Genomic DNA, 23,447 nt, shown 5'->3' on the forward strand with positions numbered 1-23,447 from the left:
CGGTTTCGTATTTCCAAGCATCTACCCTTCACAAAGGTTTCCAGTAACCGTGAGTAAAATGCCTCTTTGATGTGAATAACTCTCCAGGTCTCAGTAAGCGGCAGTAGGGTGAGCACTTTCAAACATAACTTTCATACAGAAAAGAAATCATTGCTGCTCACAACTCCTGTTACATACCATGCCGCTGTAGGAATGGCGCAGCAAGATTGCATGCCCGTAGAGTAGCGTTCGGTGACCACCACCTTGTGCAGACTGAAAGATAAAAAGAAACAATATAGTGGTATGTCATAATAAAATGGGGCCTTTTGAGAAAGAAAGGAAGAAAAATGAGAGAAAATTGAGTGCTTTGTACCATCACCTATTTGGTATAAAATATGTTCTAGAATCTTGAATCCTTCTTCCTTGGGCTGAAAGCAGGCAGTTCTAGAGAAGAGCAGCTTTGATGTGTCATGCTACATTCTACACACTCATGTATTGTTAAATCTCTCCATATTCACCCATTTTCCCTCCAAATTATTTACTTTTATATAAAGGTATGCAGAGTGAGAACATTCTGAAACATTCTTCCTATTTTACCAGAAAGTATTAATCAACCACATTGAAGAACATCAGTCTGCAGACTTCCTTGTCCCCCACTGCTTATCAGACAGAATTCTTTATCTGCTAGGACAGGTAAGCTAATTCAAAAGTATTTGGGGGTTATGAAAATTCAGAAATCATGCCCAAGTAATTGTTCCTCTTGAGAAACGCAGCATGAATTTTGAGTGAAAGAAAATTAAAGTAATAAAATTCACTTTTATCCCAAGAAACTACAACCATTTTTTCCACAATTTTTAATACAGTTTCTACTAATCAATAATCAGTTTAACTACTCATGAAAGAATAAATAAATCTTGTTAAAGCATGAGCAATGCTTCAACTTCTGCTGAAGATTTATGTATTCATTAGATTGAGATGCGGATGACTGGCACTGGACAGGAGCAGAGACTGTCTGACAAGACACTGTCAAGAGCCTAAGCTCATATTTGACAGAACAACTCATGTAACATTATGCACACCACACTCATCAAGAAGTATTGATAAATACATATTTTATGAGTCTATAAATGTGACAATTCCATAAGCAGCATTATTCTTTCACATAGGATTCCTAATTTAATTTCTCAAATATAGTATTTATATCCCTTCTTTTACCACAGTAGACTGACCTTCTGTTTGATTGGAGCATCAGATTCATTACAGAATAAACCAGACACAATCATACTATCTTATGTCTCTGGCAACTACACTTCAGTGCTGAAGATCAGTTTAACTGGCTATGGTGGCAACACACAATTATTTCCCCTCCTTGTTTACTCATTGCCTTGCTTTATCTTTTATGTATTTGCATTTGTTGATCTTTGAGTTACTTGGTCAAGAAAAAAAATAATAGGAATAGGTGGTGAAAAAGTGAGCACTTCAAAAATAATAATTTTAGCACTTTTAAGAAACTGCCAAAAGTTTCAGACTTTTATCTTTATTGAGAAAAGAGCAGTTTGATGGACACAAGGTATATTTTCACTTAAAGCAAACTGGATAGCAGTCAAAATGCAGGGAGGAACATTCAATAATCCCTCTGGAAGACTGAATGACATGAATTTGTATTGAGAAAGAATCAAAGTCATGGAGTTTGTCATTGACACAGTCTTGACAGTAAGATATGAAGGCTTAGCTTTGAACTACCATTAATACCACCATTTTTCCAAAGGCACAAGGAAAGAACAAGACATTTGATAATGTCAGGCCCACTGTGCCAAAGACGAATGCCTGCTGCTCATCACATTGGGTAAAAGAGAAAAAAATGCTGTGAACACACTGCCCTACCAGCATATCGCCAATATTTTAAACAAAATTATTCTGTGTTACTATTCATAAATTTGATATCTAACATAAAGATTTAGTTGCCTTTTGTACAAAAGATGAGAGGAATAGTGTGACCAACAAAATCACAGCAATGCTAGTTTGCCCTTACTTTGGCCATATTGATTTGTCTGTCCAGCACCTATTTTGTTAAATGATCACTTGTAGCTGAACAGGAAAAAGGTTGTCTCAAAATAACTTCAATCACTCCTGTGAAAAATGGCAGAGTGGTTTTAGATAATTTTTCCAAGAGGATTAAAGCAATTCTTTTTAATCAATATTATTTTGCCCATTAAAAAAATGCAAGCAAGTTTGCTGTTAGTGTCTTTGATGGAAAACAGAGTTGCAAAAAAACATTTTAGGAATTTTCCACCTAGAGGTTTCTGAGAGGAAATCATAATTAAACCATCCATGTTGGGGGGGAGGGGGAATTGAAAAGATGAAACAGAAAAATACAGGAAAGTCTAGAAAAGAAAGCTGGTTCCATAAAACTGCCTTCCATTTTGGAGCTTGTCTTCCAGGATATGTACATACCTATAAGTTCATTTCCTATTTTAATGGCTCATTTCATAACTAAATACTCAGCATTTATCTTTATGCCAGAAACTGCATGGGAAGTAGCGATTGGACCATGATTGTCTACTGAAAGAATCCTTGATTTTCAAAATGATTCATTCTATTTCCAGCAGAAAGCTGCAAATTTTCCACATGTTAAAAAAAATAATTAAAATAAATTTAAAAGTTAACAACTGGACTATTATGGCAAAGTTGCAAAATTTCAAGATGAGATCTGCCACTGAAGTTTTACCAAGTTTCTACTAATATTGCAATAATAAAACCATTTAAGAAAACTCTGCAAGTAAGACTTCTTGGAAGCCACAGTGCTGACTAATTCAATCCATTATGCCCACAGATTTTTGCACAAATATGTGAATGGCATTATAATGCAAGCAATTTGCTAACAACCACATTATTTATCATGAGCCTTACTTTCTTTATGTTTTTAATTTCCAATTTTCAGAGTAATTTCTAAGTTTAACAATACATTCCTCGAATAAAACCAGGATGGACAAAAATATATTTGTGTTCAAAGAAGAACTCACCACTGAAGTTCTTCCATTCAGGAGAATCAATTATATTAACACAAAACTCTTCTTATTTTATCCCCCAAGAATCTGGGATTTAGAGTAAGACTTGAAAAGCCTTCAGAACTGGCAAACAGTTGAGGATATAACAACAAGAATTAGAGGTGAAGAAATTAGCATTCAAAATATATAAACAGCTTTCAAGTTCAATACATTGTTAAACCAGGCAATGAGAATAGACTACTAAGATCTGAGCTGTTTAGTTTGATGTTAAGAGTGTTATCTTGAAACAAAAATAAAGGAAAATAAGTTAAAATTGGGAAATATTTATTTTTCCTTGTTATCTTAATAGAAAGAGAATTAAAACACCAAAAGGCACTCAAACGCTACAACCTATAAACTATGTAGTAATCTGTGCAAACAATAGAAGTAGATTAACATGAAATAACATATTTATAATTAGATTGAACGAAAAAATATCTATTTTACTGTGAATACCAGTCCTGCACTAAGATATGTTATACCTGACTTGAAAAACCCTTTATATCTGTATAATTTTGTATATACTTGACTGTCATAGATACAGACATGTAATCATCTGACAGACAAAAAAATTCACATGGTAGCACCTGCACTGCTGTGCCTATGGCTGCACTGCTACACTCCTCGACTCACATGAGAAGCTGCAGGAAATTAATCATGGTGACATCAAATAAGTGTTTTGGAACCATTTGTGCTTCTGGGAACCTCAAAATGAGACTTTTTAGAAGCTGGTGAATAGCTTTGTGGCATCCATGATTTTGAGTTAGATAGCCATTACCTTTCTATTCTTTTCAAAAGAACAGCCTTATTTCTACTAGAGAAAAACATTTCTTAGACCAGTGAGTACTCTACCGCAAGTAAATGCTCATGTTGCTTTACTGACTTTTCTTCACAGGTCTACACAATCTTCAAATGTGTGAGAAAAGGGAAAAAGCTATGAGCTTCAGGGAGGTACCAGAGAAAGACAATCATGCAAAAGCACGTACTTAAGATAGTTATTTCAGCTTGTGAACAGATAAAGCTTCTGTAACGTTGTCATTATTCAGAAATCTAATGCTTGAGAAAGCATAACAGCAATTGCATTTAGCACATGGCTATTCAAACAAGTCTAGTCACCCACGAAAGCAATTTAAAAATACTGAATGTGTCACAAGAACACAGGAACTGATTCACACTCTAGAAAAAGTCATACAAGATAACACAGTGACTTTTTAAAACAATGTAATGGCTTTTCCTGCTTCATTCTATTATGGGTCCGCATCAGTAGAATGGAATTACTGACATGTGCTATAGGGAAAATGACAGTACGAAGAGTAAACTGTAGGGAAAAAAAGCTTTGATGGACCTAAAAAGATAAAAATTTAAATAAAAAAATCAAATGAAACAACAAATGACAGGACATCAGTAGCAAATCCTTCAAAAATGCAATCCATATAACTTACTGTAATGGTAAATCATGACCTATTTGCAATCAGCTGCTCAGCCTCATACTTCCTCTGTGCCCCAGATGCAGCCCTAGCACTCTAGATGGAACTTAGGACCACTCAATATTTGCTCTAAATGTGTTTCTAAAAAATACTACACAACTACTTTCATGGCACTGAACACTTTTAATATGGGAAAGCATGTACAGAAGCTGTACAATAAAAGAAGCAACATGCTCCCTGTTTTTCTTCAAAAGTGTTTTCCAAGGCAAATACTGCAAGATAACATTAAAAATTTCAAATATGACTGTTATGTATTAGTATGTGACTGTAAAATTAGTGGCTGTTTCATATGTACACTGGAGTAAAACAATGTCCTTTAAAGCACTGAGTACTCACACTTCATTAAAATGGAGCACACTAATGGTGGCCAACTAAAGCATAAAACAGATGCTGGAGACAACAGCATGTTAAACAGAGGACACCTATCCATAAAAACACTTGTAAATATAAATGCAAAGGCATTATTTTCTCCATCACGAATATGTTCTAAGTTTCATGAAGTTCAGTAGTTTATTTGTAACATTTGTGCTGTTAGAAAACTAAAAAATTATGAAAACAAATTCTATTTCTAAATCTAGATTTAAAACTAAATGTATAAGCAGAAGTATGGAATGAAACACAGAATGTACTACAGTTACCTGCTGTGAACCCTTTTAAATTAAAAACCATCACCACCACAAAAATAAACCAAGCAGGAAACTGCACCCACCAGTGATAGAAGCTCTCCAGAATTATATGTAAAAAAACTACATGTTTCTCCAGTGATGGAACCTTCTCCAGCTCCCTTCCCTGGGACCCACATTGCAGCTGTCAAATTTTTCATGCAGGAGAATTCATTACATTCTGAAGTTGCGGTTTTGATCCATTAGGAAGAGAAGTCAAATAGGAAATCTGAGTCTGACCACATGTATTGGCTTGAAAAAAAAATCAACTACCACATATTTTGAGTAAAACTACATTTAGGCCCTGTACTATGCTGTTCACAGTCAGAAACAACCTGTGTCAAGATCAGAGATGTAAGGCTGTTGGCATCAATGCCTTTATCAAGATGCTGATTAAAGTTTTTTAACCAGCAGGCTAATATAAGTATTTAATCTCAGCTAGGTCTCTAAAAAGAAAACTGCAAATGCATAAGAAACATGCTTTGTTTATATAAAATTTTTCAGGAACTGCTTTCATTAAAGGTCTCCATTTAAGCAACCTTAAGATAGAGTGAAAATTACTGGAAGGATGTGGAATAAATGCAGATCTTGAAGGCTTTTGAATTATCCCTTAAGAGAAGGCAGTATTAGCAAGGAAGTGAAAGAAATCAGGAAGAGACTAAAAGGAACTGTGAGGAATAGGAGGGAAGGATGTCCCATAGTCTAAAACCATTTCACATGGGTGCTACAACCATTTCTGTAGAGAATATGATACTCAAAATATTTCCATAGCAATGTAAAAACTATTCAGTTATTGATTTAATTATTAATATGCAGTTTCTTAATCTGTTCTAGAACAACGTTGATGGAGGCCACTATTTATCTAAAATTGGCAGTTATGCAATCCTACAAGCTGCCTAGAATAGGAGGCCACCACAGGTTGATGAGAACTCTTATTCCCCACAATTACACACTGTCTAAATTTTTTAACACTGAGTGCAAGTTAGATGACTAACGAGAGCTTCTTGCTGACAGTAGGAAACAGCCAGCTGGAAAATATGGGAAGGCCTGTTCTCTTAATACCACAATGATCCATTACAGCCTACGAAAAGCTAAAAAAAATTCTTGATGGGGTAGGTTGACCTTGGCCGGATGCCAAGTGCCCAAGTCACTCCCCCTTCTCAGCTGAACAGGGGAAAGAAAGTAAGATGGAAAACAACTTGTAGGTCAAGATAAGGCAGTTTGTTAAACCTGAAGTGTAAAGTCATGCATGTGCACAAGTAAAGGAAAAAACCCAAAGATTTTATTTGCTACTTCCCTGCATCAGGCAATGTCTGGCCACTTCCCAGGAAGCATAGCTTCAGCACATGCAGTGGCTGCTCCAGAAGGCAAATGTAAATAATGAATGCCTCCACTTCCTCCTTTTCTTAGCTTTCATATCTGAGCTGACATCATATGGTATGGAATATCCCTCTGGTCAGTTTGGGTCAGCTGTCCTAGCTGTGTCCCCTCCAAAGATCTTGCCCACCCCCAGCCTACTGATGGGGGAGCAGAATGCTGGAGAAACAGCACTGATGCTGTGCCAGCCCTGCTCAGCAGTAGCCAAAACACCGGTGTATCACTGACACTTTTCTAGATACCAGTGCAAAGCACAGCACTGTGAGGGCTGCTATGGGGAAAATGAACTCTATCTGAATGAGACCTAATACACTTCATGACAAAATACAAACTCAGATTAATTTAGCCTAAGGCAACTAAACAGCCAGTGGAGAGAAAAAGGCCCTTTTGGTAATAATTCAGCCCACCTAAAATCTGAGCATTCTGCTTGCGGTTACACAGGGAGCTTAGAATATCCATGGCTGTTAAGTCTGGCATTTCAGTCTTGTGAGATGAATGCCAAAGAGTCCAGAAAACTCCAAGCAGTGGTGAAACCAGAGTGTGTGGAAACAGGCTGAATCACTGCAGAGCTTGTGAAGTAACCCTGGAACAGAGCTAGAAGGCTTGTGAGACAATATTAGGTAGGCAAAACTAAACAGCTAACACTTGGAATGCTAATGCTGGTAAATTAAATCTTCAGTAGCATCAGAGAACTTGAAAATTTTGCAAGATGACAAACAAAGCTAGAGAGTGAGCCAAGAAGTTTTACATGTTCTTCTTCCTCATAGAAGTATCCATTTTCTTTAAAAATCTTGATACAAAACAGACAGAATTCTCTTTACTAAGTAACATCATCCAGGACCAGAAGCCTTGAATTCTTCTACCAAAAAACCCAAATAGCTAATGAGACCCTTCTGCAACTACTGTGCCCTTGGGCTGCCATTTTCAGTGGCTGGCACTAAAGCCACAGCATTCAGTTGCTTAGAATTTAAAGATGCAAAGTAAATCAATTTACTGACATATGGCATTGATCTAATCTTCCTTCACTCTGCTCCTATCACTTAACAGCAATATCAAAGGGTGAACTCAAACAGTCTAAAACCTCTGCGTGTCTCATTGTAGCCCATACACCATATTACAATAGAATAACAAGCAGGAAATTGATTATATCAAGACATTATATATGTTATACATATTCTAGTCTTTATAGCTAACTTTTAAACCACTACTTATTTGACTTTTCAGAAATTCACTACAAAACAGTAAGTGCTGCAAAAAGTCAGGCGTGGAGATTAGTATGACTGATGACTGCTGGTACCTGCTCTTAGATAATGATGGTCACTGTGATTAAAAAAAAAAAGTTAAAAAAAAAAGGAGAAACAAATAAAACTTCTTTCATTGACATGATCAGTGATTACTTTCTATTTTGTGTCAAGTCAAAAATAAAACAGAAAAAAGAGTTCATCTAAACTATAGGTTTCCTAAGGATGGTTTGCATTAAAAGCTGCATCATAATGTGTAATTATGTTTATATAAATATCACATAAAAATCTGAAGGTGAATAAATCAACTGGCCAATAAAAAACATAAGTATGTCTTATTCAGTTGAGAACACAGAAATATTTTACTATCTACATTAAAAAGATTGGAAACATCAGTAATGATGACAAATATTTTCCAGCCCCATGCTAAATGATCCCAATTTTGCTAATATTGACCTGTTGGAAGGCAGAATTAGAAACACTTCAAATATACCTCATCGTTAAAATTTCTGACAGTACATATACGTTATCACTTCCCCAGCAATGGAAAACTACACAAGAAGGAAAATCAGACACAGCAGTAAAAATGAATCAAAAATTAATAATATTGATCATCTGTTTCCAGTCTTATATTTAAAACAAACATTTATATTTATGGTTCAGGCAATAATTCCATTACAAACGCCTACTTTCAAGCACTTTCAGTGTTTTGGAAAAAAAATTGCCCAACAGAATAAAATTTATCGATCTCTCCCTTAGTCTAGTGAAGATTTCTCTTCCCCCGTACTCCTCCTCCTTATCTGCACAGGACATAGAAGAAATAATAAAAATCTTCCTGGTTATTTTAGAGCTGAATAAGTGGAGGAGGGAGGCATTTTTCACAGGTTAAGGATTGTGACTAAGCTTTTTCTGTTGTTATATGATACAGGGAATGTGAATCATCCTTGTCACTTGAGAAAAAAACTCACAGATAAAGAATAAGACAGACAGTCGAGGGGGAAGAAAAGATGGATAAGCAGAGGAATCATGCTAAGAAAATTCCTCTGACATCATTAAATCCAGACCTTAAAATAGAACTGCTTATCTAGCCCAGAATTTCTCCCTTTGGGAGTGTGACAAGGAAGCAAGACCATACCATAGAAAAGCAAACTCTTACAGGATGAAAATCAGTAAAGAAATCATTTTAGAAGTTGAATTGGGAATAGACATTGATAATTAAAGTAGAAAATGGATAAGCAACACATTTTGGTGAAAACTGCAGCTAATTATTCAAATGTCAGGTATTTAAAATGCTAAATGCTTAGAGGTTCACCAAGTGCTTTGTCAAAAATAAAAGAAAAAAAAAAAAGGTAGCCCTGAGAAGCAGAGCTACAGCAAATGCCTGCTGACCTGAGGCAGTGACAGCTCCACCCCAAGCACTCCTCACCCATCCCACTGAGACACCAAACCATTACAAGAGCTTCCTGTGACAGAGGAAACTGTTTGATGTCCCCGCTTTCCAAAATGCCCAAATGTTTTACTGTGACTTCTGTTATTTACTCATTGTCTCAAGATTTTGTATTTACCGAATAATGCTACATTCTTACTGAAAGGATAAGTATGAAATAAGAACTAGAGAAGCCAGTCAAAAGTCCTTTCTCCATAAAGGTGCTTCCCTTTGGTCCTTCATGAGCTAAATAAACCATAACCCCAATCCAAACTAGAGTCACTGTGGTTTCTAAACCCAAATTTTTAAGAAATTCAGTATGTTTTATTTAGTGAAGGCAAATTTGATGCTGATGTTAAAAATAAAGAAATAGAATTAATTAAATTGTAGGAATTCACAGGAAGTATAATACCAAATGTTTAACTTGCTTACCTTCATCATAAATTTCTGTAAATCCATGAGAAGGGGAAAAGAAAGAGAAAATGTGAAATGAATATTTGCTTTTGGGTGCTTAAAAGTGGGATTTGTTTTCCCTGAAAAAGTGAGTGGGATATACTCACTAGAAACCACATTTAAAAGGAACATTTATCATTGCAATTACCATAATTATAGCTCGTGTTGGAAAGCAAAACAGTTACTCAGAACAAGATTTCATGGGGTTTTCATGCAATAGTTTTCTCAGAATTTTCTTTACCTTTAATAATATAGCATATGAAATTCTTATTGCTTAAAGAAAAAAGACAGTACAGGTAAAGCAGGAGCCATGCCTGATCGTCTTAAACAACTTGCTCTGTTGATAGTTTCTAAATACAATGCGAGTTGTAAATCCTGCATTCAAACTGCAATGCTGAAGAGCAACATCACTACTGTAGTAACACATCATATGTAAATGTACATTAAATTAAGACAATTTAATGTTAGCAAGACTAAAAAATTGAGGGCCACATGACTGATGCCAGAAGATTATGGAAAATTTTAGGTTAATTTTCATGAAGGGTGCTCAAGAATAAAAGGAGAGTGATATGTTACATGCAATGATTTTCTTTTCTTTGTGAGAGATCTGTGGCCACCTTTTCCCCTTTTGACCTCATCAGTTCATGTTTTGATATCACAAAGTTGAAATTGAGGACTGAAGTTTGTCTCTATCCCATATGAAAAGGGAGACTAACTGGAGAGCTTCCAAGCAATGCTGGCTGCTTTCATTTCATACATGCTTTTAAAACCAAAGTATCTGTTCTCGAAGATGTACAAGACGTTCTAGCTAAAGGGAAAAAAAGTATCATCTAATCAATTTAAAATGTCCAAAGACTTCTCTCCTTAAAATTCTTCCAGATCTATTTGGTTGTTATCAAAATAGCTTGGTAGTTGTCATGCTGAAATTTTGTTTGCTTTTACTGGGAGGCTCCAGGAACTAACCAGAAATCTTTACTGAGCTGTCTACAGTGGGGTGTGAATAAATTAATTAATACAGAAACAAGTTATGTACACGATTAATTAAAATAAAATCTTTCCTATATTTGTCAATACTGACCTACATTTGCCAGCATGCTGTCAGTTTATCAAGGACATTAGATTCATCAAAGTCTCTTCCAGCTGTCACTCAACTATGAAATTTTATTCTGGGAACTATGCAACCCCATTTCTTTTAGTATATCAAAAGTACATTAAACAACAGTCCTGTGAAACCTTCTGGTTCTCTTCTTGACAATTTATTTAACTGCTGGATTGTAATCTCTTAACCACCTTCAAGTGAAAGTGAATATCTAATACAGCAGCTTCTTGTGTTGGATTTTTTGTATGACCAGATTCAGCAATTCATTGTCATCAGTTAATGTATTAAATGAACAATAATAAATGAGAGAGAAACAATTGTCATCTATTTGGATCTGTCACATCATATTCTTTAGAGTTACTCTGGTTCTTTGATAATTTTGAAAATAATTCACACGTCAGTCTTGGAGACAAAGTTTCATGAACAGTCTCCCTCAAGCTAGAAAACCTGAAAGACAACACTGGGCAAGGGAAGTCTGAACACATGTCCACCTATTGCTTCAAAACCACCAGGGAAAGAAATACTCTGAAATGTAGTTGTTGCAAAAATGTTTTCTCTACATGGCAAACACTTAAATGTATGTTATGCCCACAAATATGAAGCAAGTTGCCCTGTGAAACTTCAGGCCAAGCCTAAGAAGTTAGGCATCATGAACTGTAAGGGCCACAGCTGCCAGCCAACAGCCAGGACAGAGGGTTCTGGATACTCCTGTCATACCCTTCTGGAAACATTCTCCAAGGTTTTTAGACAAAATCTCTTCTTAGTTAAAGGAGAATGCTTACTCTGAAAAACATTAACTCTCAGTTTGGGGGGAAAAAAGGAGAGAAAAAGAAGAAAAACACAGCAGAAATTATGGACTTCACGTAGGTAACAGATTGTCACAAAAGAAATTTCTCCAACTCGTTCTCTGCAGAAGGAAGAAATTCCTGCTCCTACACGGCTGCTCTCTGTGTCTCACCACAACAGTGCACATGAGTTTCTGGGCTAAAATTAGCAATTTAGAATCTGTATTCGAAAATTAAACAGACAGAAGAGATATAATTTGAAATTTTTTAAAGTCATTCTAACTTTCTCTCCTGGTTTTACCTGGGACAGAGTTAATTTTCTTCCTAGAGGCTGGTGCAGTGCTGTGTCTTGAATTTAGGATTAGAATAATGATAATAACACACTGATATTCTAGTTGTTGCTAAGCAGTATTTATACTAAGTTAAGGACTTTTCAGGTTCTCATATCATCCTGCCAGTCCGTAGGCTGGAGTGCACAAGAAACTAGGAGGAGACATAGCCAGATCAGCCAACCCAAACTGGCCAAAGGGATATTCCATACTATATGGAGTCATGCTTTGTATACAAACTGGGGAGAGAGAGAGCCTGGGGCTGCTGGTCAGGAATTGGCTGGGCATCAGCTGGTGAGTGGTGAGCAACTGCATTGTGCTTCATTTATTTTGCATATTCTAATTTTTTCTTCATTATTGTTACTATTATTTTATTTTCTGTCCTATTAAGCTTTCATTTTATCTCAACCCGCAAATTTTATTTTTTTTTCCCAGTTCTCACCCTCATCCTACTTGGGGTTGGGAAGGCAGTGAGCAAGTAGCGTGGTGTTTAACTGCCTAAACATATAAAGCACCTCAATCCTTTCTGGTGCCTAAAATGGGGCACAAAGTGTTGAGATAATGACAGATCTGACTGGAGCGTGCTATAACAAATTTTTATAAGCATTCATTATATTATTTAATTAGTCTCTGGTCACAATGTTGATTTATTTGCTTTTAGAGGCCATAGAAATGTAGAATCATAGAACATTTTGGGTTGTAGGGGACCTTTAAAGGACATCTAGTACAAAGTCCCGCAATGAGCAGGGACATCTTCAACTAGACTAGGTTGCTCAGAGCACCATCAAACCTGACCTTGAATGTTTCCAGGGACAGGGCATCCACCACCTCTTTGGGTAACCTGTTTCAGTGTCTCATTGCTCTCATCATAAAAAACGTCTTCCTTATACCTAAAATAAAATAACCGTCTTTCAGATTAAAACCTCCTGTCCTATCCCAACAGGCCCTGCTAAAAAGGCAATCTGTCTTATAGCTGTTGTACATGTTCTCAAAGTTGTGTTATCTAACATCTTATATGAGGTGTATCTTCCCAGCTGCTCTGTTTATAATCTCTGGGGGCTGGATTAGGGTCGTTACTTTGTTGTACTTTGTAATACTGCATTAGGAATCAAATTGAGGGTCATGAGACTACTCTGGTATTTGTAATCAGCATTGCCATCACCTTCATATTCCAGGAGCCATCTATCAGAAAGTATTAATCATTACATCTTTTACCTTTACTCCTCAGAGAGCCAATCTATGGAGGAGATACCTTCCTCCATCTTCTGCTTTTCCTCCAAGCTAATTACAATAGCACTTGAGGATTTTGGCTATCCTCAGGGTGTTAAAACCAGCATGTTCCTATTGCTAGGTGTCCTGAATGTGTTTCAGGTCTTGTTTATGGCTAGACAGCTATTTAAGAATACCACCCGTAGATGTGTCCTGAGGTTTGATAGTGATGAGTGTCAGGGTGTGTGGGATAGGATAGGCAAGTGCCTAGAACACCTCCAACATTTTGGGATTTCACTCCTGAACAAGTGCAGAATCCTGAAAAGCTGGTAAAATACTTGGTAAAGGTATGCTCTCACCCTGGCAATTCCAGACAGACACAAATCACTGCAACATGTTTGGGCCTGAGTCAGGCCTGCCACGCCCTGTTCAACACCATTCATACCCTCAAGGGGAAGAGAAGATCTCTGGATCTGATGACAAAATGACATCCCCAACCCTGGCCACAGGCACTGCAGCTGAACCAAAGAACCAACCCATGCCAGTATCAGTCACCCCTCTACACAAGAAGAAATACTGGAAGCAGAAGTGAGGTCATTTAGTAAGGGATGAAAGAGTGTCTTCTAAGAGGGAATAGGAGGGAAAAGTGTACAAGGCAGACTTCTTCAAAGCAGGGCCATCACAAGAACAGGAGGAGGAAGACAGGCGGACATTGATCAGGGAGCAGAAAAAAGAAAAACTCATAAATGAGATGCCAACCAACCCCTGACTGAGCAGTGAGATGTGTGAAAAGATTTCAGCTGTTGTATAGGTAAGCACATTGTTATCTTGCTGCTCCAGTGTTGGGAAAATGGGGACAGCAGCCTGGAATTAGAGGGTAAGGAAGCTGGGATTCCCTTCTAGGGAAGGAAGTGTTGACAAAGTGGTTGAAAGAGGGGCACAATTCCTTAGTTTCTGGAGGTGACTTCTGTCAGATGGGAAGGAAAGGCATCCCTTCAAGGAAGACGTGTCGCCCAGGCAAGTGGACCACCGTGGCGAAAGGTATCCCGTACCTGAGGGAATTAGTCACACTAGAGGTGGATGAATTAGCTGGTCAACTCCAGCAATATGGAGAAAATGTCTCTTCCTTCCTCATCTCAGCTGCAGAAAAACTGGTCCAGCAACACAAAGATCCTACTCCCCACCAGTATGGACCAGTGCCTTAGCTATTCGGTGTAAACTTTCCTCTGCTCAAAAGAGAGGATATAGTGGATACACATCACCCTGTAGTTTGACCTATGTGACCACAGAGAGGACATGAGGAAGTGGGCTGGAAAATCTGCCTCAGTCCTAGAGGCACAGCTATGTGAGCTGCAAGGAAAAACAGTCACAAAAGGGGGTTCTTCCAGGAAAATCACTGCTCCAGTTCTCCAGAGCAGAAGGGCTGATTTTACTCCTGATTGAAGGGACTTCTGATTCATATTTACAAGAAGCGAGTATTCAATATCATTACTAGGACTAGAGGGGCCTTGCCTGCAGCCAGGTGGAGGAGAGGGCTTACTGGAATGTGTAGATTCAATGATCTGGCACATCAGACCCACAGTAGCATAAGGCTCTAGCAGACATAGATGCAGAGGATACTGTAATACCATCAATTCCCATTGCTATTTCTGGAATGACAGGGGTATCCCAACAACTGACTGTATTGGAGGTTGAAGTGACCCTGACTAGGAATGAGTGGCAAAAGCACTCCTTTGCAAATGGCCCAGAGGTTCCATGCATCCTTTGCAGAAACTATCTTAGGAGAGGGTATGTCAAGGACCCGAAAGGATATCAGTGGGCTTTCAGTATAGCTGCCTTGGAGACAGAGGAAATTAAACATCTGTTTAATTTAACACCATTTCTCTCAGAGTACCCTTCTTTTATGGGGTTGCAGAAGGTTGAAGAACAACAGATGCCAATCACTACCGCAATGCTGCACCAGCAGCAGTATCACACCAACTGAGACTCCCCAATTTCCATCCATAAACTGATTCATTGACAGAAGAGCAAAGGAGTGATCAGCAGGATCCACTCACTCTTTAACTCAGCCCCATATGGCCAGTGTGAAATCCTAATGGATAGTGGAGACTAATAGTAGGCTATCTTGGCCTGAATGAAGTCACACTGCCGTGTCACTGAGTGCTGCCCTACTAAACTGACAGAACTTATTCGCAGCCTTCCAGCTTTTTCCACAGAACTTCACTGTGAACCAGAGGCAAAGGTAGCCAAGTAGTAGCCACAATTAATACCACTAATGCATTTTTCTCGATCCCTTTGGCAGCAGAGTGCAGGCTGTAATTTGATCTTCTGTTCTATTACGCGTCTTTATCTCAAATCATGAATTTTACTATTTTTCACAATTCTCTCTCCCATCCCATAGGATGAGAGGAGGGAGTAAGCAGTTTTGTGCTGTTTAACTGGCCTCCTGGTTAAACCATGACATATCCATTGCTCTTGAAAGGTATTCCTTGCCAAACACTAACATCAAAATGCTAAAACTAACAGATGAATACAGACACTAAGTACAACAAATAATTGTTGCACACTTGGACACTAACTCAGCTAAAAGTAAAAGAAGAGATTAAATTGTGATGACATTATTTTAGTTACATACAAATCTCCTACTCCAAGTTTACATTTGAAATATGATATTCTACATACCCTAACAAACCCTACAGATGTAGGCAATATCCAGTATGAAACACTATTAAAAACAAGCTCAGATTTAAGTGTTAGTAAGGATCAAATTTATCTGCACTATGTAGACATCAGGTAGATGTTTGTATTTTTTTTTTTTGTTTGATGATGTAAATTAGACTTGGACTGCAGTCAGAATACACTACAATATACAGGACACTAAGGATGGAATTACAGATATGGTTGAAACTATTACTGCAGGTGTGGCATTTTAGCAGCATTTCCACAATCACTCTATTTCGATATGCCTGTTCACTTTAACATCGTACAGTGCTATTTCCTCCCATTTCCCTTCATGACATGTGTGAGAGTAACTGAGCGTAGCTATGTTAACAGTGCTCATATTACTCCCTACATTGAGCCACCTCTGCAGTCTATGTTACATCTAACATTTGAATGCAAATTCTTTACATTGGGGGATAAAATATTTGTGCACAATTCGCATATTTTCCAACAGTAATATGAAAAAAAATCTATATTTAAGGAAATGAACTTAGTGTGAACAAGAAATTACAAAAAAAAAATTAAGTCCTTATATAATTCATTTAATGCTTGAAAATCATACTGATTATAAAGTACAGATGTGCAATTAATTACTTTAATAGCACTGAAGACGTATTACCTGAACCATTTATCTTAATGAAGCTTTGTTTTATGGCTAACTCCAATGTCTACAACAATCCCAGTTTGTTTCCTCTAGCCAAAATCCATTCACCCAGTCCACACTATCCTCAAAGCCAGAATTTATTAACTTCTTCTCAGCTCAGAAGTACTGTAATGAAAGTAATTCTTTTGGAAAGTGTCTAAAGTGTGCTTCCTTACTCTGCAAGTTTCTTTTCTCCAAAGAAATTGAAAATTAGTTTTATTAGTGGCATAAAACTGAGCTAACACAGTAACTACTTGAGGGGAAAAGAAGAGGATTTACCTTTACCTTCAGCAGAAGAGGTTTCTCTGTCTAAAAGTTGAAGACAATCCTACATTGCCATTAGCCAGGGTAAATATGAAAATTCTTGTACCTTGCACTCTAATTTTAAGAAACAATACCTTTCATTTCCCTTCAGAGTAATCTGTCCTGAAAACATTCATTCTTCATGGCTCTTTTTGATGCCAAATTTTCAAAATAATTCAGCAACTATATGTAGTTGATTCTGTACTGAGGCAGACCTACAAGCCTTCACACTCATACCTGCTCAGAGACAATATGAGAAAGCCAAGGGTTCAAGGAATATCTTAAGCCCATTTAATTTTTACTCAGCTTCAACTCCCAGCATATCCCTTAAGTAGAGCAAATATTTTGGAACAAAATAACCAGAAGAATTATAGTCATTCAACAGGAGAACATAGGAACTGGAGTAATTTCTCCTAAAATTTTTGTTAGCACACTTTACAGGCTAGAACAGCTCAGAAGTGAATGACTTTAGCTTATCCTTTGAATGGCATGAAACTGCTTGCAGTAAGGTTCAGCTACTAATTTGCTCATTAATTTGACATGAAGCTTTCCTCTGGGCTTGGGCTTCAAGGTTTCCACAGACACCTAGACATAACTGAACACTCTTGCACTAGTCTTATGTGTCTTATATTGGAAAATGGCTTATGAAGAAATAGATTTATTAGAATGAGATATCTGACCTCAGTGACCATGCAGCTGAACAACCACCAGCTTTCTACTGCATTAATTCACTGTGTACATCTGCAGTCCACCATAGTACCTTTGGTAACACTCTGGAATTACAGAGGGAGTTAAAAGCTGCTTTACAGGCCAAATTGGGGCTTCATCTGAGAGAGAATTATTTTATGTGAAGTAAAGCCAGCACCCACTCCATCCCTATCAGATCAGTTGTCTGGATTACAGGGTCAGTCTGTTAGGAAAAGCCTTTAACCAATATGACTTGGAATGAAACATTTAGCTTTGCTCTCATGGGAGTAAGTTCTTTTTAAATAATTTAAGGACACATTTCAATGAAGCAGTCTTTCCAAAGCATAAGATTTGATGTTACTAAGTTCTGAATTTAAAAAAACAAACAAACAAACAAACAAACAAACAAAACAGCAGATCTGAAATACTACATTTTCCAAGAACTGACTACAAATACTTCAGGTAAAAACAAGCCACATCAGAGTGTGTCACTAATAAACTTCTAGCATATAATTTTACATGCATTGTGAAGTATGAGGCTAGGTGCCTGTATAATACTGAACATGTTTTTTATAGTAGTTTTTTCTCTTTATAGCAAAATTATTTTTAGGAATAAAACCATAGAATCTAAAGATATACAACCTAGCTTTCTCAATTGTAATTAAAAAGATGGGCAAACTGAGAAGGTAACCTGACCATCAGTATGGCTTAAAAACACTCAAAATCAATCCGCATAAGAATTGATGGTTTTTATCAATACCAGATCCACGGAATATGGATAATGCCATCATACTGCTACAATTAGCTAAAATTAATACTTAACTACAATTATTGTTTAATAAATATTATAAATACATACCTATAGATGTCACATAACATAGATATTTGTGAGAACAGTAGAAAGGGTGTTGAAAAGCCTAAGTCACCATTGTCAATGTACTTACCTGCAGAAGTCTCAGGCAAGCTCTAATTTGATTCACTACTTACTATAAATATGTAATAATCACAGATTAAAATTCTGTAATTTCTGGCTGAAATAAAATGAGACCAGTGCTATAGTTATATTATTGGCCATATTCCAGAAGATGTCTGAGGTTGTCACTGGTCATGTGCAGTTCAAACTAAGTATTAAGAAACCAAGAAGGCCTATTATGGTTCAAGCTTTCAGAGAGGCTTCTAACATTTTCAATGTGAACAAACAATTCTACACACATTTTTATGGCCACTAACTGATACATATGCAGATGTTACAGATTACATTGAAGAAAAACATACGTAAATATGTCCCACAGAGGGGAGTTATATCAAATGCCCAAACAAATATGCATGGTATACATAGACACATTAGGAAAGGCCTTAACAACACATTCAACAGAGAACTGTGCTTTATTTGCAAAAATCTAGGAATTTTTTTTATTCTATAGCAGCTGTTCTCCATCATTAAATGTCTTGTGTATTTGCAGTTACACACAGCACTACGCATTATTTACCAGTATTAATTATCTTACTGTCATGCAATTTAGGATTACACTGTCTATACTGGAAAAGACAGGGTGGGCTACAGAATGGAATTATAACATCAGACAGCAAGGCTCAAAACTGACAGGCAATAATCATACGTTTATATTACACAATTCTATGATCAAATTAAAAGAGAAAAAAGTCATTGTGGTAACATGAAATTTGGTACGACAATTCACAAATGACCAGATTCTACACAACCAAATAATTGCCTCTTTTTTTTTTTGAGCCGTGCAAGTTGAAGGGTCATGAACACACAGGGTATCAAAACAGACAGGTTAGACTCAGTGGCAACATGAAACATTTGGGATCGAGTGAATAAAAGACAGAATCACATACCCATTTTTCCACATCAACTAGCTGTAGAAAGAAAAAGCAAGAAATCAGTAAATCTCTTTCCTTAAATACAGCATAATCAAAGTCTATTTTGAAGTTAACATTTCACATTTTCGGAAATGTATTTAGTATCAGTCTAAGTTACTCTTCTGGCAGTTTCTCTTTAAAATGCCAATACCTCACTTTCTGTCTTTATTTTGTGGAAAGCACTTCAAATTCTGGAAGTCCAAAATGTTCCTCTAAATATCAGATAATAGGCAGCAAAGGAAGACTGATGCTGAAGTAATTCCACAGTGTATTCAGTACCAACCAGTCAAAAATGCAGAACACAGTTACCCACAAATTTTACTGCCATTTCTTCTTGAGTAAAGCTCTGTCATAAGTGAACATTATTCACTTGAAAAGGTTCCATTGCTGCTATTCAAGGTTTGCCATTTTAGTGAATGCCGTAAGTATAAAAGGGAAAAATAGGGGTGCCTGTCAGACTCTGACCCTACAAGCTGCAACATAAGAGAATAACTTGCATAAGAACAGAGAACAGCACATCAAAATGTCATTTAATTTTCCAATGGAGAAAGAGAGAATGTTTCGAAAGCTTAAGGTTTCAAGGTTCATTAAGAAAACAGATTTTAAATTACTTTCTCTAAAAAGTTTTTGGACTATCTTACAGTCTCAGAAAGGATTGAGAATATCTACTAGAACACATTTCAGCTACTAGAACAGTTTGCATGGTACTACCTATTAAAAGTTGACAACAACAGCAGTACATCTGAAGTAGATTTGCCTCTGGACTTTGCACAGAAAACACTGCAGCATATCATGTCTTCCATGATTTTATTGCAGGTACATATTGACCTTTTGTTAGCATATGCCACATAAAAGTTTAACAATAATTTAAGATAACTTAGGGAAAACCAAGAGTAATTCTCAAAAACAGTAATATTCAGATTCCAACTTGTTTGTGAAATTACTGTAATAAAAGGCAATGTATTTAGTTCTTATCTGTTAGAATAGTTCCATTCAAAGTAAATTTTCTCACTTTTTTAATATATATTTCAATTAAAGAGGAGTTTTATAGTTTCAATATTGTTCAGTCCTGCTAGCACACAAAATTCTGATTTGCCTCTATTTTTTTTAATTAATCTTTACTGTGACTTTTATTATCAACCACAGCTGCAGGAATCCCTCCTAAGAAACACCTAAATAATTTAAAACAGATAAAATATAAGAAAAAATTTAATAAGATGTTGATATATTAGAAAAGTAAGCAATAATATAAATCTCAATGCAAACAACACAATTACAATGTCTTAAAGAAAAAAAAGGAATAGCCAAGTTTGATTTATGTACAAGAACTTCATTTTTTACTTTGTTTTAGATACATCTTTTGCTTTGTTAAAATTGTATATGCTCTGAAAACAGCACTGCAAGCAACTTGCCTGTGTGACAATGCTAGAAAGAGGTGAATTGATTTATGCCTTATTGCCTTGCTTTGAGAAGTGCTTGCTATCCCAAAATGTAAGTGAACAGGGCAATATTGGTATCAGAAAGAATTTACTCAAAGCTCAACATACATTATCAGTTCTACAATTAATTGCCTTTTAATTTCTGAATTGTTCATCTACTCTATTTTAATGAACACCAGTTATCTTACAGAGTCAAGTGCGATATTTGCCAAGTATTTATAAACTCTACACACAAATTCTGCATTGGTATACTCATCTTTAAACAGAATTGTCAACACCTTTATTCAGGAGTCTCTCAGGACAAGCACTTGAATGGTGCATGTACACTTGTCAAACATACAGTTTGACATCCATATGACATTCATACAGGAAAGATGATGAACGCATCCAAAGATGCTTCTGGTACAGTGTACAGCACAACAAAATCTTGCATTTGTAATTATGGACATATTCGATAGGCCCTCTGCTGTGAGCTTCTTCAGAGCCCTCCCAAATCCAGTGTGCTTCCTTTTCATCTGTGGGACAGCTCATCCAGAGACTGAAGTCACAAGACATTTGTTTCTTACAGACCACTTTGAGCCAAGTTCTAAAACCTGTCTGTGCAATATATGTAGATAAAATTTAGTTTGCTTTTACCTTATGGAACCTATTCTGGAAGAGCTATGACCTTCTAGACATTTAATATCCCAGCTGGGGGTGAAAAAAGGCAGAAGCATGACCTAATAATATATTTACTTATCTGGAAATTCCCAGTAATGCATTTTAGGTAAAGCTAAAAGTAAATAATATGAGTAATCTTAAAATATATTATGAGTAATTTTCCTAATGTAGGCAAAATAGATGTAAAGCTCACATAAACAGAAATGAAAGCAAACAATGGATATCTCAGCCTAGTGTTTGTATCTAAGATCTAAGCTATGATTCAGATATGAAGCAAGCAGATACTTCACAGCACTCCTATATACCGATTCTGTTTCACACTGATACCTCCATCTTTTGTCTGTCTTGAAGACTAAAAGCCACAGGAACCCCTTTTCCCATAGATTTCCCAGTATTCATCCAAATTCAGGAAACACTAAGATTCAAAGTTCCTGTTGCTATATATGCATTAGTCATTAATCCAGGGGGAGAACTGAAGAAAAATTAAAAACCTAACAAAACAAAGCAAAACACCCCTCCCCCCCCCAAAAAAAAGCCCATATACACTCAAGAAACCAAACAAATAAACAGAAAAATATAAACAATCAAGCAAACTCTAACATTCTCTTCTATCAGACCACATTTTGTCACCTCCCTTTTTTGGAGCGCTTAATGCTCCCATGGTTTTGGAACTACCTGTTCTTACCATAAATTACTCAGCTTGGGTTTTGCTGAGCTGTTCACCTCTTAGGAGGTGTAGCTCTTCCAACTGGTCTAGGAAGGTTTACAATTCAGGAAGGGTTGAGGGGATGGCAGACAGGGACTGGCAGTCATTTCCATAAGTTCCCTCTCACTGTGGCCTCTAAGGCTGTAAATTGCTTAATTTCTATCATACATTATGTTAAAGACAGTCTGAAAGAACAGTACAATCATTTATTTTATAAAGCACAGTCAATTCTGCCTTGTCACAATAAATCCAAATCCCCGCAATTCAATAACTATTCTTCTTCTGGCTCATTTTCTCTCCTGATCATTTAATCATATTGTTTGGAAAAATAAAATGCTTAGGTAGGTATATACTGATTTTTCTCTTTTCTTTATCCAAAGACTATCAAGATTTACAACATTTCCTCCAGTAGAGGATGCAGAATCCAAATTAAAACATATATACCTCAAAGGCAGTATGCTACTTAGAAATATTCTTTCCTCATGTACCTTGGTTTTCCTAAGAAAAAAAAGAACATGACCCTATCTAATCCTGCATATGAAAATTTAGTGGGTTCATTGCCATATGACAGTTCTGAACATAAAAAATTATTATCTTGCCATGAGAAGATCAGAGTTAGCAAAAGGATGAAGGATATCATATCTCCAGAATTCACTTAGTGATTGTGAACTACTTATACTACAATAATCATTTTACAGAAAGCTACTAACTCGAACTTAAAAGAATTATTTCACTGCCTACTGCTAGCAAGTAACCATCAACATAACTAATTTAATGAGTAGAACATATGACACTTCAAACTAGAGAGTAGTGTTTTATGGACAATAAAATGGTATGGCACCCATGTATATGGATGTCTAAGAAATACAGGCAGAATAAGGACAAAAAGACAAGGATTCAAAGTTATATTCTAAGAATCAAGTAAAAGATCAAAGATGGCATTTTGCATTACCAAATGATTTCTCTTCTTGAACTAGAAGAGAGCACTGTACTACAGAGTCTTAATGCTTCCTTTAGAATTTCATACAGCTCTAGTGAGAAGTCCTCAATGAAGAACATACAGCCACAATTTAATAATTTACTGCTATGTGAATCCAGAAACTTCAGTGATCTCCACTTGCTGACTTCTCTTCAGAAGCATATCAGAACTCCAATCTTTTCAGGTAAGCTTTCATTTTAAACACATTTAATCCAAACTGGAAAGCTGTTTTTTTATCTTTATTTTTCCTGAGCACTGCAGATATCCAGCATTACATTAACCAGACATAAAAGCCAGTTAAAAGAGCATGAATGTAGTTTTGTTAACCATG

The 23,447-nt window shown here is 36.5% G+C and overlaps 1 protein-coding gene across 10 annotated transcripts in view; it reads right to left on the reverse strand.

The window, feature by feature from the left end:
- The window catches only part of RYR2 (ryanodine receptor 2), a 394,099-nt gene that overhangs the window by 231,464 nt on the left and 139,188 nt on the right, over positions 1-23,447 (reverse strand). For 7 of the 10 annotated variants that reach the window (XR_003534458.1, XM_027684658.1, XM_027684631.1 and 4 more), the window contains exons 4-5: positions 19,309-19,329; positions 178-252 (exon numbers count right to left, since the gene is read on the reverse strand). Coding sequence is in view for 9 of the 10 variants with exons in the window: in XM_027684658.1 (XP_027540459.1) it covers positions 178-252; positions 19,309-19,329 (96 nt within the window). In the remaining variant the exon portion in view is untranslated. The remainder of the gene's footprint in view (positions 1-177; positions 253-19,308; positions 19,330-23,447) is intronic. The other 3 variants (XM_027684666.1, XM_027684677.1, XM_027684625.1) reach the window with 1 other exon arrangement.

This window comes from Neopelma chrysocephalum, unplaced genomic scaffold, assembly GCF_003984885.1.
Source record: "Neopelma chrysocephalum unplaced genomic scaffold, ASM398488v2 Primary Assembly neopelma1_23, whole genome shotgun sequence".
NCBI classification, from domain to species: Eukaryota; Metazoa; Chordata; class Aves; order Passeriformes; family Pipridae; genus Neopelma; species Neopelma chrysocephalum.